This window comes from Anolis sagrei, chromosome 2 (genome assembly GCF_037176765.1).
Source record: "Anolis sagrei isolate rAnoSag1 chromosome 2, rAnoSag1.mat, whole genome shotgun sequence".
NCBI classification, from domain to species: Eukaryota; Metazoa; Chordata; class Lepidosauria; order Squamata; family Dactyloidae; genus Anolis; species Anolis sagrei.
The window spans coordinates 32,124,679-32,137,879 of NC_090022.1; the positions used below are offsets into that span (position 1 = coordinate 32,124,679).

General features: G+C 39.1%; 1 protein-coding gene across 4 annotated transcripts in view; it reads left to right on the top strand.

Annotated features, from left to right (window-relative positions):
• The window catches only part of PTPRG (protein tyrosine phosphatase receptor type G), a 713,496-nt gene that overhangs the window by 634,604 nt on the left and 65,691 nt on the right, over window positions 1–13,201 (top strand). For 3 of the 4 annotated variants that reach the window (XM_060766453.2, XM_060766454.2, XM_060766455.2), the window contains exon 14: window positions 473–559. The exons of the other annotated variant lie outside the window; for it this stretch is intronic. In XM_060766453.2, the coding sequence (XP_060622436.2) occupies window positions 473–559 (87 nt within the window). The remainder of the gene's footprint in view (window positions 1–472; window positions 560–13,201) is intronic. 4 annotated transcript variants of the gene reach the window in all.

Genomic DNA, 13,201 nt, shown 5'->3' on the forward strand with positions numbered 1-13,201 from the left:
TTTGCAATCTGTCATTCGCTTTCAGCACCATTATTAAAGGTTCATTTCACTAAGCTTGAGGAAATGTATCCTGTTCTTGAGTGAATTGCCTTCTACTGGATCCAAGACATCCATTCAAGTATCTCCACTCAATGACACATATATCGGATAATGTGCATGACCCATTGTGAGATCTCCCATATTCATTCTAGATCCAGATCTCCTCAATTGGGGTGGGGTGGGGGGAAGTATGGCATGTTTCTGATCTCATTATGGATAGAACCTAGAATGGGGTAAAAACGCAAGACCATAAGCCTTGTAGTGACAAAGAACTGTAGTTCTGGTTTTCAAAATATGACTAATAATGAAACAGAGTTGGGAAAACTCAGGACATCAATCCACATGGATAGAACTGTCTCCATTACTTAATTTGGGATATGCCAAAGAACCTCTGTTTATAAGATTTATATACTTTTTGTCTCTCTTTGTTTAGAGGGAGTAACAAAATAAAGTCCAAGGGCTTGACCCGCTATTTCCATGGAGTCTCTTCTTCTCAGGACAGAGGAAAGAAGGGGAACAGGTGAGGGTTGTTCAGATCAAATGGGTGGACATGTTACTAACCTTTGATTTGTTTATATCTATGAAATAGATTTGTAGCAAGTGCTTTGTTCTAAAATGCTGCTTATAGGATGTAGATTTTTTAAAAGAAAATTAGTTTAGTGTGTCTAGCTGGCATATTAGATGTAGAAGTATCAAGCTATTAATAGGTTGCTCCAGTTTAGCTCCATTGCTTTCAATGTGGCATTATGTTTCAGAATATTTTAATAAGATGATATTTTGTTCAATGATTCTTGCTACTATAAGAGAACATTTTATCTACAACATTTATAAATTAAGGAAAGCTATTGAATAGTGGGGCTATGCAAAGCTATTGTTAGTCTTCATAAATCCTTAGTAATTTGTTAGATTCGTGCAAACAAATCTCTATTAAGAAACATGCAGGAAAGGGGGAGAAAAAAAAATAAGAATCGAAACACTGACCAATTTTTTTTGTTAAGATTCTATAACATTTGGAAGCCTCCCGAAGTCAGTTTAATCTTCAATATAAGCATTACGCAACTTTGGCAAAGACAGAGGTCATTGCTAGTGGGTATTAAGACCCAGGCTGCTTGCCAGTTACCATAAGGAAGGGCAGCTGGGGTGGAACTAGTTGAGCTGCGCAGGAGGGTGAGAACACAGCATTCTGGGAAATGTAGTTTGGGAAATCAAGCCCCCCTGTGGCAGATAATGCCCTATACTCAATTTCCCTAAATGCAGTGCTCAGCAACAGTCAGTGTGGTATAGTGGTTTGAGTGTCGGACTAGGATCTGAATAATCTTCATGAAGGAGCTGATCTATAGTTTTCCTTCATCCTTATCATGTGAATGCCTTGTTCTAACATCAGCAGAGGCATATACATGACCAGGCCAGTATCAGTGTTAGCAATTTCCTGATGTCACAGAGGAGATAAGAAGAACACCACCCCAGTGGAGCAGCTGTGCTCTCCAGCCATATAAACAAAAGCCTCAGATTCTGCATGACTGTGCCAGATGCAGGGCTGCCCCAATGTAGATTTACACTAGGCTAAGCTCATTGGTATACATATTTTTTCATGTCAGAAGCACCTTGAGAAACCTCATGTAGCTTCTGGTGTGAGAGAATTGGCCATCTGCAAGGACTTTGCCAGAGGACACTTGGATGTTTGATGTTTCACCATCCTGGTGGGAGGCTTCTCTTATATCCCCGCCTGTGGAGCTGGAGCTGACAGAGGGAGCTCAAACCCTTCTCCCCGGGTTCGAACCTCTGACCTGTTGGTCAGTAGTCCTTCCAGCACAAGTGTTTAACCCACTGCAACATACAGGGATCCAGGGCTCCCTGGATTCCCAGGAAAGAGCACATTCCAGATGGAGAGACTCAATAAAGCAAGCTACAGCCTTAAGTCTGCAAGTCATGAACAAGACTCTTGGTGATGACTTGGAGGGCTCCCATTCATGAGGTCATCATAAGTTGGTCAACTTGAAAGCAGTAAACAGTAATAACATTTTCACCTTTTGCACCTCTCATACAAAACGGAAAATCCAAATGGCTTTAAAACATAATTGAAAACAGACAAACACAAGGTCATCCACCAATCACTGGGTTTGACCTCTAAACATTTCTGCCAACATAAATTCATTCAAATGCATTTGCGAGGCATCCCAATCAAACAGAACATGTAAGAGGATGCAGGAGTAGAACAGAAATCAAATGCAGATGCACATAACTTTATTGATCAATGCTGAGTGGAAGCTTGTACCTCAGAGAAAAAGGGAAAGCTAGGTATACAGGCAACAGCTTTTAAAGACTGAACAAATAGATGAGATTTATATCATGCCCTGAGTGTCAGCACCTATCTGCTCTTCAAACCACTTTAGGTACCCACATGAGAAGGAATAAATGTTTACATTGCATTACAATTTCTGTAATGGATGACTCATCTAAATCTAACTGCATGAAAATAACATGTACCCATTTGTTTTAAAATAAATAATTTGGATTTTCTCGTGAATTTATTTATTTATTTATTTATTGTGATGTGTATCATCAGATCACATTTAACTGTGGTGACATTTAAATGAATATTGAAAACCTTTTTCTCAAGAAAACCAATTATACCTCCATTAGAATCAGTCCCTATTCAAAAGGAGAATTAAAATATTTTTAAAGGTGAATAAATAGTAATGATAAAATGATTCATTTTCTTAAAAGGTGGGAGATACAATTTCTGCTTTCAAAAGGAAAACATTATAATCAGGGGAATTTGCAAATTGAAATTAGCCTAGCTCTTCATTTTTATCATTAAATAGAGTATTTAATTAACATTTATAGTATTCAGGTTCCAAATTTAAATATAAAGTAGAAGATGGCTCGAGTCACACTATTGTTTACATGGAAAATACCTAAATTAAATATGCTGATGATAGGAATTAATTCTTTCCTACAGACACAAAGCATATTTTCTAAAAGAATGAGTGGGCATCTTTTGAAAGATAATGACATCTTTTTTCTTCATTTGCATACATATTAGTGCCTTTTTAAAGATATATTAATTCTATTCATTAGACCCTTGTAAATGTGTTTGGAACATCTGATAATAAACTTTGGGAATGAAGGACTTATTTTAATTGTGACATTTAGTGTCACCAAACTGTCTCATACATAAAGCTAGCCTTGAATTTGTAAATCCCATCTGCATTTTCTGAAATGGTAATGATTGTGAGCTCTTGTGATTAAGGACCTGGCACTGGTCTCCTGGTATCTTCTCAGAACAATTGGATGCTTCAGAGGCCATTTAATTCAGTGTGTTAAAAAAGCAATTGTTGTCTGGAAGGGGAGTGCTAGATCAAATCCTAATGGAAAAGATGGATATTTATTTGTGTCCTTGTTTGCTGGGTAAGTAGAGTGGACTACAATTTCTCAAATATAATCAGACCAATGAGTAATTAAGCTTGTTGGAAAATAAAATTGTGTGTCTTCAGGCAACCAACTAGATAACCATGGTTTCCAGTAGTATATCACTGTCATTTGTAGAACAGATCATATAGAAAGCATGATAAGACTCGAGGCCCTTTCACATAGCCATATAACCCAGAATATCAAGGCAGAAATTTCTGCTTTGAATTAGGTTATCTGAGTCCACAGTGTTATATATTCCAGGTCAAAGCAGATAATGTGTGGATAATTCACCTGTGTGGAAGGGGCCTCAGAAGAAGATTTGAAAACTGGGAGAGGAAACAATAGTTTAAAATGTTACCAGAAAATACCAAAAATTAGAACAATTACTGATAAAGTTAAGAAACAGAAGTGTGAAACCCTATCTATAGCCACCCTTTGACTTAGCACCTGAGAAAATAGACTGAGGACGTTGTCCCACTGCAGAATTAGACCTGTGTGATGCCAAATTTACTGTCATGGCTCAATGTTATGGATTCCTAGTTTTGTAAAACATTTGCGCATGCTTGTCAGAGTATTCTGGTGAAAACTACAAATCTTAGGATTCCATAGGATAGAGTTATAGGAGTTAAAAGTCGTATCAAACTGGTATAATTTTGCAGTATGGGTGAGTGGTTAGTCTATTTTTTATCGTGTCAGAAGCAAATTGAGAACATACTGTGAGTCACTTCTGGTATGAAAGAATCAGCCGTCTACAGAACCAGATGTGTTATCATCCTGTAGGAGTTTTCTCTCATGTCCCCACATGGGAAGCTGGGGCTGACAGACAGGAGCTCACCCTGTCTTACATATTTGAACCACCAACCTTCAAATCAGCAGTTCAGCCAGCACAAGGGTTTGACCCATTGCGGCACTGAGGCTCCTTGAGGTTAGTTTATGAGCTCTTATGATTACGATACAACTTTATTCTCTCAACTTAAGACTCAGAGGTGCTACAAGATCCTTGTACATACTGAAGGATAAAAGTACCCTGCCCAAAATTTGCATCATTTTTCAGTTGCCTCAGTCATTTTTTTAAAAAAAAATCTGAATAAAAACACTTAAAAAATAGATTGGCCAGGGGACTGAAACACTACATGATAATTCACCTATTATGACAGCTGATAAATGCCTGACACATGGTATTATGAATTTTCCACACTGTTGAGGTCCATTTCACTTTTACATTTTGACAAGAATAAAGATCCTAGGTTCTTTAGTCTTGGCAAGATGTTTCTCTGTTTTAAGTGGGCTTTGGACCCAAGTGAGTGTCTGAAAGATGGTTTTCAGCTGCTTTTCACTGTGTTTTTATATCAATTAAAATCCTTTTTTAGACTGCCCTTTTGCTCACATTTGAGATAAGCAGATCCCTTACGGGCAGAGTTGCTTCATGCACACATCAGCGAATGATCAAACCCTGATATTTCCTTGAGAGCTCGTCTGTTTATTGTGTTTATCAGCATGTGTTTGCGCTTTCCAAATGGTTTTGGCATACTTCCTCCTTAGCTTTCTCTACCCATTCCTATCCAACACCAGGGCTGAACGATATAACCGATTTGGTGGTGAAAATAAGCAATAATGAGATGGCTGCTGATCATATCATGTGCATGAGAAAGCACAGAGTGTGTAGGTGGGCGTTTTGTTGCTGCCCCCTTTAAAAATTACAGTTTAATATCTCTTTAAGTGGCTTCGCTGAAGAGGAGCACACAAAGCGACAAGCTCCGCAATGTCGAGCTGCCCGTTCTGCCATTCCAATTAGGTCTTTGAGCGGCAGATTGTCAGCAAACTGGTTATCAGCCTTGTGTGATTATCGGCTGGTAAGGGCTAATTTGGAGCTGGGGACTCCTCCTCCCTTGGACACTTTCTGATTTTCATACGCCAGCAGTGAGCTTCTGTATCTCTCGAAGGGGATGCTCTTTGTTCTCCCCGGTAGATTTTGCATCTCATTGGTGCAATGCAACCGAGGGTAAGGGAAGCGTGGCAGAGGGGAATAAGAAAAAGGCAAGCTAATTAAACATGGTATATTCCTCCACATGCCTCTCTGAAATCAAAATGACTCATTTGTTAGTCAGCTGCGATGATCTAGCCTTGAACATCTTGTGCTGCCGCAACGGGACCTGTTTGGCCGTGGATCACTTGCACTGCCCATGTTCGGGGGTTTCCTTCTCTAGATTGCTTCTACATGGCTTTAAAATAAATTCTACTCTCTAACAACAGGAGAAGGAAAAGGAAGGAAATTAGATATCCCTTCCTATATAAATGTGTATGCAGATACTGTTTAGATTACACAGCCCAATTAAAACAAATATGGTGTCTTGGGTTTTAGCCCTGTTCCTGGGCTTATTTGGAGCACTGATTCAGAAAAGTGAATTGGATAAATCCCATCAGTTCTAGTTTCTTAGATATGATTATCATTATTTTCTGTGGTCAAGTAGATGGCAAGTGGTAGATGCCATGTGTTCTGCATTTCAGAACCAAGAGTGATAAGGAAATACTGGTGCAATTTTTAAATTTGGTAAGTCAAATATGCCCAGAAAGAGGGCTAATATTTGAGGCACCAAAATGTGTGTTGGCCAGTGTTATGGATAGTTTATTGTCATTCCTCTTAAAGCAAAGAGTTCTCTAAACCTACTTTTTTGTTAGTCAGATTAAAGGATTTTGGTCATATTTGAATAAACGAGCACAATTGTCATTGGTGTTTGTTGGGCCAGTCAGTTTGGTTTATTGAGCAGTCAACTTTATTTTGCATTACAGTCAGCCCTCCGTGTTTGCAGGTTTGACTTTTGTAGGTATGATTATTCATGAATTTGATTAACATGTTTTCTCTAAGAATCTCTAGGTCTTTCAGTGGACATCTATGGCTACATTCCATTAGAAGTTGACCTTACAGCAGGCATGGGCAAATTTCAGCCCATGTTTTGGATTTCATCTTCCACAATTCCTGGAATTGTGGAAGTTGAAGTCCAAAACACCTGGAGGGCTGAAGTATGCTCCTGCCTACCTTACAGTTCCATTCCTACCTTACAGATTCCTAGAGAAAATGTGAATAGAAGAAAACACTATTTTTTTCTGATTGCACTTTACAGCATTGAATGTTTGCCATTGTTTTGTTGTGAACCACCCTGAGTCCCCAAGGGGAGGAGGGATAGAAATAAATTATTATTATTATTATTATTATTATTATTATTATTATTATTATTATCAGAAACCAAAGGAGATGAGTTCACAGCAGACACTCTGCTAGCTGTTGTCTAGGATTATGTGATGTGTCTAGGACTATGTGATGTATCGGTGAATAATGCGTGCAAATCCCAGTAAGGTGGCCTTTTGCAGCTGGCAGATGGTAATCTTGTCAATGCCGATTGTGTTTAAGTGCAAGCCAAGGTCTTTAGGTACTGCACCCAGTGTGCCCATCACCACTAGGACCACCTTTACTGGCTTGTGCCAAAGCCTTTGCAGTTCGATCTTTAAATCCTCATATTGTGCTTTTCCAGTTGTTTCTCTTCAATCCTGGGGTCACCTGGGATTGCAACATCGACAATCCATACTTTGTTTTTTAACATGATCGTGAGATTGGGAGTATTGTACTCCAAAACTCTGTCTGTCTGAATCCAGAAGTCCCAGAGTAACAACAGCAACAGCAACAACAACAACAACAACAACAACAACAACAACAACAACAACAAGATATTATTATTATTATTATTATTATTATTATTATTATTATTATTACTATTATTATGTACACTTCTCTAGGAATATCTTGGTCCACTAGGACCATTCACTGGTCAATGTGAAAGACATTGACAGTAGAATTATGGGAGGATGGAGTAGAGAAGAGCCTCCCTTTCCATTTTCCCAGCCACCTTTGTAATTCATGCAATAAAAAAAGAAGGAATAATAAGCTTGTAGGATCAGGAAGGTCGCTGTGTCACTGCTGTTGCCAGCAACAACACAAGGAGAGGAAGCAGGAGAGAACAGGTATCTCATATCCCCGGGCCACCTGAGGCAGAATGGTTGTCAGGAAAGCTACAGTCAGTTCCAATAAGGACTACTCTAACTCAGGAGAGAACCTGGATCCTGGTGCAGGTTTCAGATTTCCTCCTGAGTTATGTTAACCCAAGGTACAGCGGCTTTCACTGGATTAATACACACCATCCCTTGTGCATTTAGAAGCCACACACAGGCTATCTGGCCCCACACCAGTTAATCGGTGTAGATAGGGCCTTAATAAGTCCATGTTAGTCTGTAATATCAGCATACAAAGAGACCTTATACCACTTGAGTGAACAAGAGAACAAAATGTAGACCAATGGCTTGTTTGCACTAGTTAATAACCCTGTACAGGCAGTCCCCGAGTTATGAACCAGATCAGCTCTGTAGGTTTGTTCTTAAGTTGAAGTCGGAACAAGTACATTTTCTAAGTGTAATTCCAGCCAAAACTATTTTTTCTATGGCTAGCATTGGGAAGAGTTCACATCTCTGTAATGTTTGTTTTGCTGTCCATTCAGAAGATTTCACCTCACTTTCACCTCACCTCAGTTACCACCTCACCTGTGATAATTGAATTTTGGAAAATTTGGCTTGTTGTGGAAACAAGAATTTGTGATAAAGCTTCAGCAGAGACCCCTTTTCCCCATAACTCTTTCAAGAGTGAATTTCCCTTCTGAGGGGTAGATTTCTCTCATTTCCTGATGTCTCACCCCCATTTTTAATTATGAGTTGTATAAGTCAGATGTTTGTAATTCGGGGACTATGTATTGTCGAAGGCTTTCATGGCTGGAATCACTAGGTTCTTGTGGGTTTTTTCGGGCTATAGAGCCATGTTCTACAGGCATTTCTCCTGACGTTTCGCCTGCATCTATGGCAAGCATCCTCAGAGGTAGTGAGGTTTGTTGGAATTAATTCCAACAGACCTCACTACCTCTGAGGATGCTTGCCATAGATGCAGGTGAAACGTCAGGAGAAATGCCTCTAGAACACAATTTGGGGACTGTTTATACTTGTATTGAATAGAAGGCTGGCTGGCGTCACAGTGAGTATCTGGGGTTTGGGGGTTTAACCAGATTTTTCCCACTTGGTGCAAAGTTTAGAAATTTACATTATTTAAAAGTTATTTTATCCATACACCACTATAAGATCTTGTGATATAGAATGAGATATAAAAATTTTAATAAAACAAAGAAATAGCCAGGAAACAGTCTGTGAGTAGTTGCATTGGCAGTGTCCAATAACTGCAAAATTCCATGTATGGGGTGGGGGGGGGGGGGGAGAGAGTAAAATATTATATGCTAACTACCTGGAAGCCTGTGGTAAAGTACGCACACACACAAACACACATTATCTCTGTGTAACCAAGAACATGTCTATTGCAGTAATTCACCATCCTCTTTCAAATTCTTGTCATTTCTCACTCTTTCACAGTTTTGACAAAGTGCCACAATCAATCATTTCTTTTAAAAATCATTAGATGCTGAAACAAAATGAAAGGGTAAACTCAACCCTATTATAAGAACAGTAGCTAGTCATGTCAAAGATCTTAACAGTCAATTGTCCTTAAGATATAAATAGTTCTGAGTTTCAAGTGTTTAACTTTTCATGGCATAAGGCAGTTGTTCTCAATCTGTGGGTCCCCAGATGTTTTGGCCTTCAACTCCCAGAAATCCTAACAGATGGTAAACTAGCTGGGGTTTCTGGGAGTTGTAGGCCAAAACACCTGGGAACCCACAGGTTGAGAACCACTGTTGTAAGGATTCATTCACATGCACGCAATTGTCCAGGAACACTTCCATGGAGCCATACCCTGAGGTAGCAAACCACATTCTGAAAGCCAGGTTTGAAGGTTTGAGGTCAGGTTTCCTGTGTTATACAGAACTGAACTTTCTGGGACTATTTCGTTTATCACTAAGATTCTCAGATCTCAAAGCCTCTTCTCCAGACCTCAGTGTGAAGGGGAAAAATCATAGGATGGGGGTGTTGCCTTGACAAGTGTGTATATCAGTATTTTGCCATTTTTAGACTTGAGCCTTAATCATACTATAGGTCCAGCTGTGAAGGAGCTACTGAATCCGTTGGAGTTACATGTGTGTTGACTACTTTCAACAATTGATTCAATGTATCTTACTTACAAACATTCTTAGTTTTTTTTAAAAGTCTTGGTGTCTTTCATTTACTTACGTATATGTAATTTATTTCCTGCCTTTTTCCCAGCATGGTATTTGATGTGGCTTACTATGAAAGTTCAAGCTTAAAACATTAACTTTTAAATGTATTTTTTAAAAAAATTAAACAATATTTTATTTCAAACCATAATTAAATATAGTTTCAAACATATTGAAAACATAATTTTCTATAAAGATTAAAAATACAGCACACTACTTCACACACACCCTACTCCTCCATAATTAAAATTCAGAAGCACTGCCTGAATGAAAACATTTTCATCTGCCAATAGAAAGAAAGCAGGGAAAGGGCCAACTGGACCTCCCTTTGAAGGGAGTTTGACAACCTGAGAGCAGTCACGGAGAAGGCTGTCTCCAAATCCTCACCGACCATGTCAGTGAAGGTAGGGGGACTGAATGAAAGCCTTCCCCTGCAAATCTTAAAGCACTATGTGGTTTATAGAAGGAGATATAATCTTTCTATTAATATGAACCCAAGCCATGGAAGGCTTTAAAGGTCAAAACTAGCACTTTGAATTCTGCCAGGAAATGGAATTGTAGTTAACGAAGCCGTTTCAATCTAAATGTCATGAGATTCCTGTGTCCAGTCCTGGTGAACAGCATTTTGGAGCTCGCTAAATTTTCCAAACCCTTTCCAAAGCCAGTCTCACATAGAGCTCCTTACAGTTGTCCAAATCAATGTAGTCAAGGCACATGTCATCGTGGCCAGATCTGACTTCTCAAATAATGGACATCGAATGACCTACTCTGTACAGTTGTGATTGATGTGAACAATCATGCTCAATGACATCGTCAGAGGCTGTCCTTTATAACATCATCCTTATGATATCACCAGAATACACCACTGCTGCATCACAAGGCTGGTGGATCTTGGTTTTGGTCCCAAAATCACAGGGCCTGGAATAGTCCTAATTGGGCAGCCCTATTAATCACCTTGTGCCATTGGGGGAAGGAAGGTGAACTTTTGTCTACATGATAGTCACTACTACACTTGATCCTATATATATTCGGGTTTAACTTTTGCAGATTTGATTAATACAGTCTCTCTGGAAATCTAGAAGTGGAAGAATATGTTCTCTCTAGGAATCTCTTGGTCTTCAGTGTTATTATATTCACTTTTTTTTTTTACTTTTGCAGGGGTCCTGTGCCCCTAACCCCAGCAAATGTGCAGAGCTTGCTAAACATAAATAATGTTTGAAATGACCCCAGACTTCAAACACTGTGAATTGTTTGATTTTATTATAATTCTACAATTCTAGCTCAGCCCAAGATATTGTTGAATATGGCCATATCTTTTTCTACCACTTATCTAGGCCCAGGAAATGAACAGCCATAGACTATACTTATTATTTGTTTTTGCCTGCACCTAGCCTCAGCCCGGCCTTTTTTAAATTGCCTTAAACAGGCAGTATATGTGTGTGTGTGTGTATATATGCACTATTGTTATTTTTTATGCTTAGATTGCTTTGTTAATTTTATGTTTATGTTGTTTACTCTGTATGTATTGATGATGTTACTTGGAAACCGCTCTGAGGAGATAGAGCGGTATATAAATAAAGTTTTTGTTGTTGTTGTACATATGTTCAGCATAGACACTGGGGCAGAGGGATAAAACATTTTCTTAAGTAGAAAACATCTACTAAAATATAATAACAAAATGTTTAATCAGGTGTGTCTATCTCCATATTTTCCACACTGGTTGGCATCAGCCGTTCCAGAGATCATGGAGGCATCTTTCCCAACCCACTTGGGGATGACAGCAATTGAACCTGGAACCATTTGTGTGGCAAGCACACGTTCTGTTACTGAGCTATGGCATCTACCACCATGATAATTGCTCAGGAGAAAAAACTTGGTTTCCTTTGTCCTTACAATTTCAGTGTAACTCTTCTAATTTGAAATATCCTTTGTGTGAATATCTTGGAACGTGTGTTTTCTGTGTAATTAGGAGCGATCACAAACTCATCATTCTAACCATCAAAGTTCCGTTATGCCTTGATTTTGCCAGCTCTTTGAATAATAAATGCTTCCCCATTAATAGTCTGAGAGGGTGTGTTTGGGGACTACATTTGAAACTTCAAAGGTGCCCTTGATTCTTCACCCCATCCTCTTTTCTTGTGTGTGTGCAAATACTTTGTAGAAAGGAGATTTGACACAGGCTCCCTTTTGATCCAATATATCTTTTGACCCTTTGTTACGTTTATACAATCATTAGTGTTTCCTGAGAAGCTGAACTTAGTAGCTCTCACATATTCAGTTTGAAATTAAAATATCAGCTCACTTTTGTCTCTAAACTATGACTTCCAAGTGCTCTTTCACTCTGTTCAACTGCAGTACAATGATTTCACTTGTATTACTAGATATCATGTGGAATCCTGGGATTTGCAGTTTGAGAGGAGCGCATCACCAGACTACTATCCTTTAATTTGGAGCCATGGCAGTTGAAATGAAACCATAGTGCTATAAATGTATAGTGTGAAAGAGCTGCAGGTTCATAATCATGGTCCCTACATGGAACAAAAGTAATGGCCTAGACCAGACCTGCACAACATACAGTCCATGGACCACATTCACACACACACACACACACACACAAGGATTTGGGGCAGCCCAAAGAGACTGCTGCTCTTGAGTGTATTCTACCTCCTGCAAGATGTGTCATATAGTCCTTGCAGTAGAGTGGAGCATGGGATGGTTTCAGGCTATGCCTCTTTATTCTGTGAAGGGTAAGAGGGGGACAGAGTCACTAGTAGAGTCACTGGTAGTCACTAGAGGAGCTGCAGCCAATGAAGATTGAATGCAGAGGGAAGGGGAAGACAAGTGTCCACAAAAACATTTAGTCTTTTGTTATATTGGCCCCTTACTATCGCTGAGTTATGCAGGCATATCCTAGATTGATAACCTCCTGGTTTTAAAAGAATAGAGCTCTTGTAATGGGATTGAATGTTTCCAGTTTTATTTTTGTATTTATTTATTTACCCTATTTTTACCCCGCCTTTCTCTACTCTGAAGGGGAATCAAGGCCTTAATGCCTTAAAACACATATAATTCCAGTAACATTGAAGTTAAATTAAAATTAATACATATTAACCATTTAAAACATTTAAAAACATTACATTCAATATTAAATCACACCATCCATAATCGTAGTCCAAAGACATTCCATAGCCATCACACATATTCCAAATCTGTTCACTAGTGGAATAGTGTTCCCTTCACTATTCTCTGAAAACCTGATCCCAAAGCCAAGTTTTTATTTTCCCTCTGAAGGCTAGAAGGGAGGGGACTGATGTAATGATGCTGCGGAGGGAGTTCCATAGCCGAGGGGCCACCACTGAGAAGGCCCTGTCCCTCATCCCCACCAGTCACACTTGCAATGAAGGTGGGACCAAGAGCAGGGCCTCCCTAGTCGATCTTAATCTCCAAGGTGGTTCATATGAGTTATAGATAAAGATGGAGAGCAGCTCTCTAAATGGAAAGGTGTAAAGTGCAGCTAAACATATACATAATGTGTTAGCCCAACACAGCAA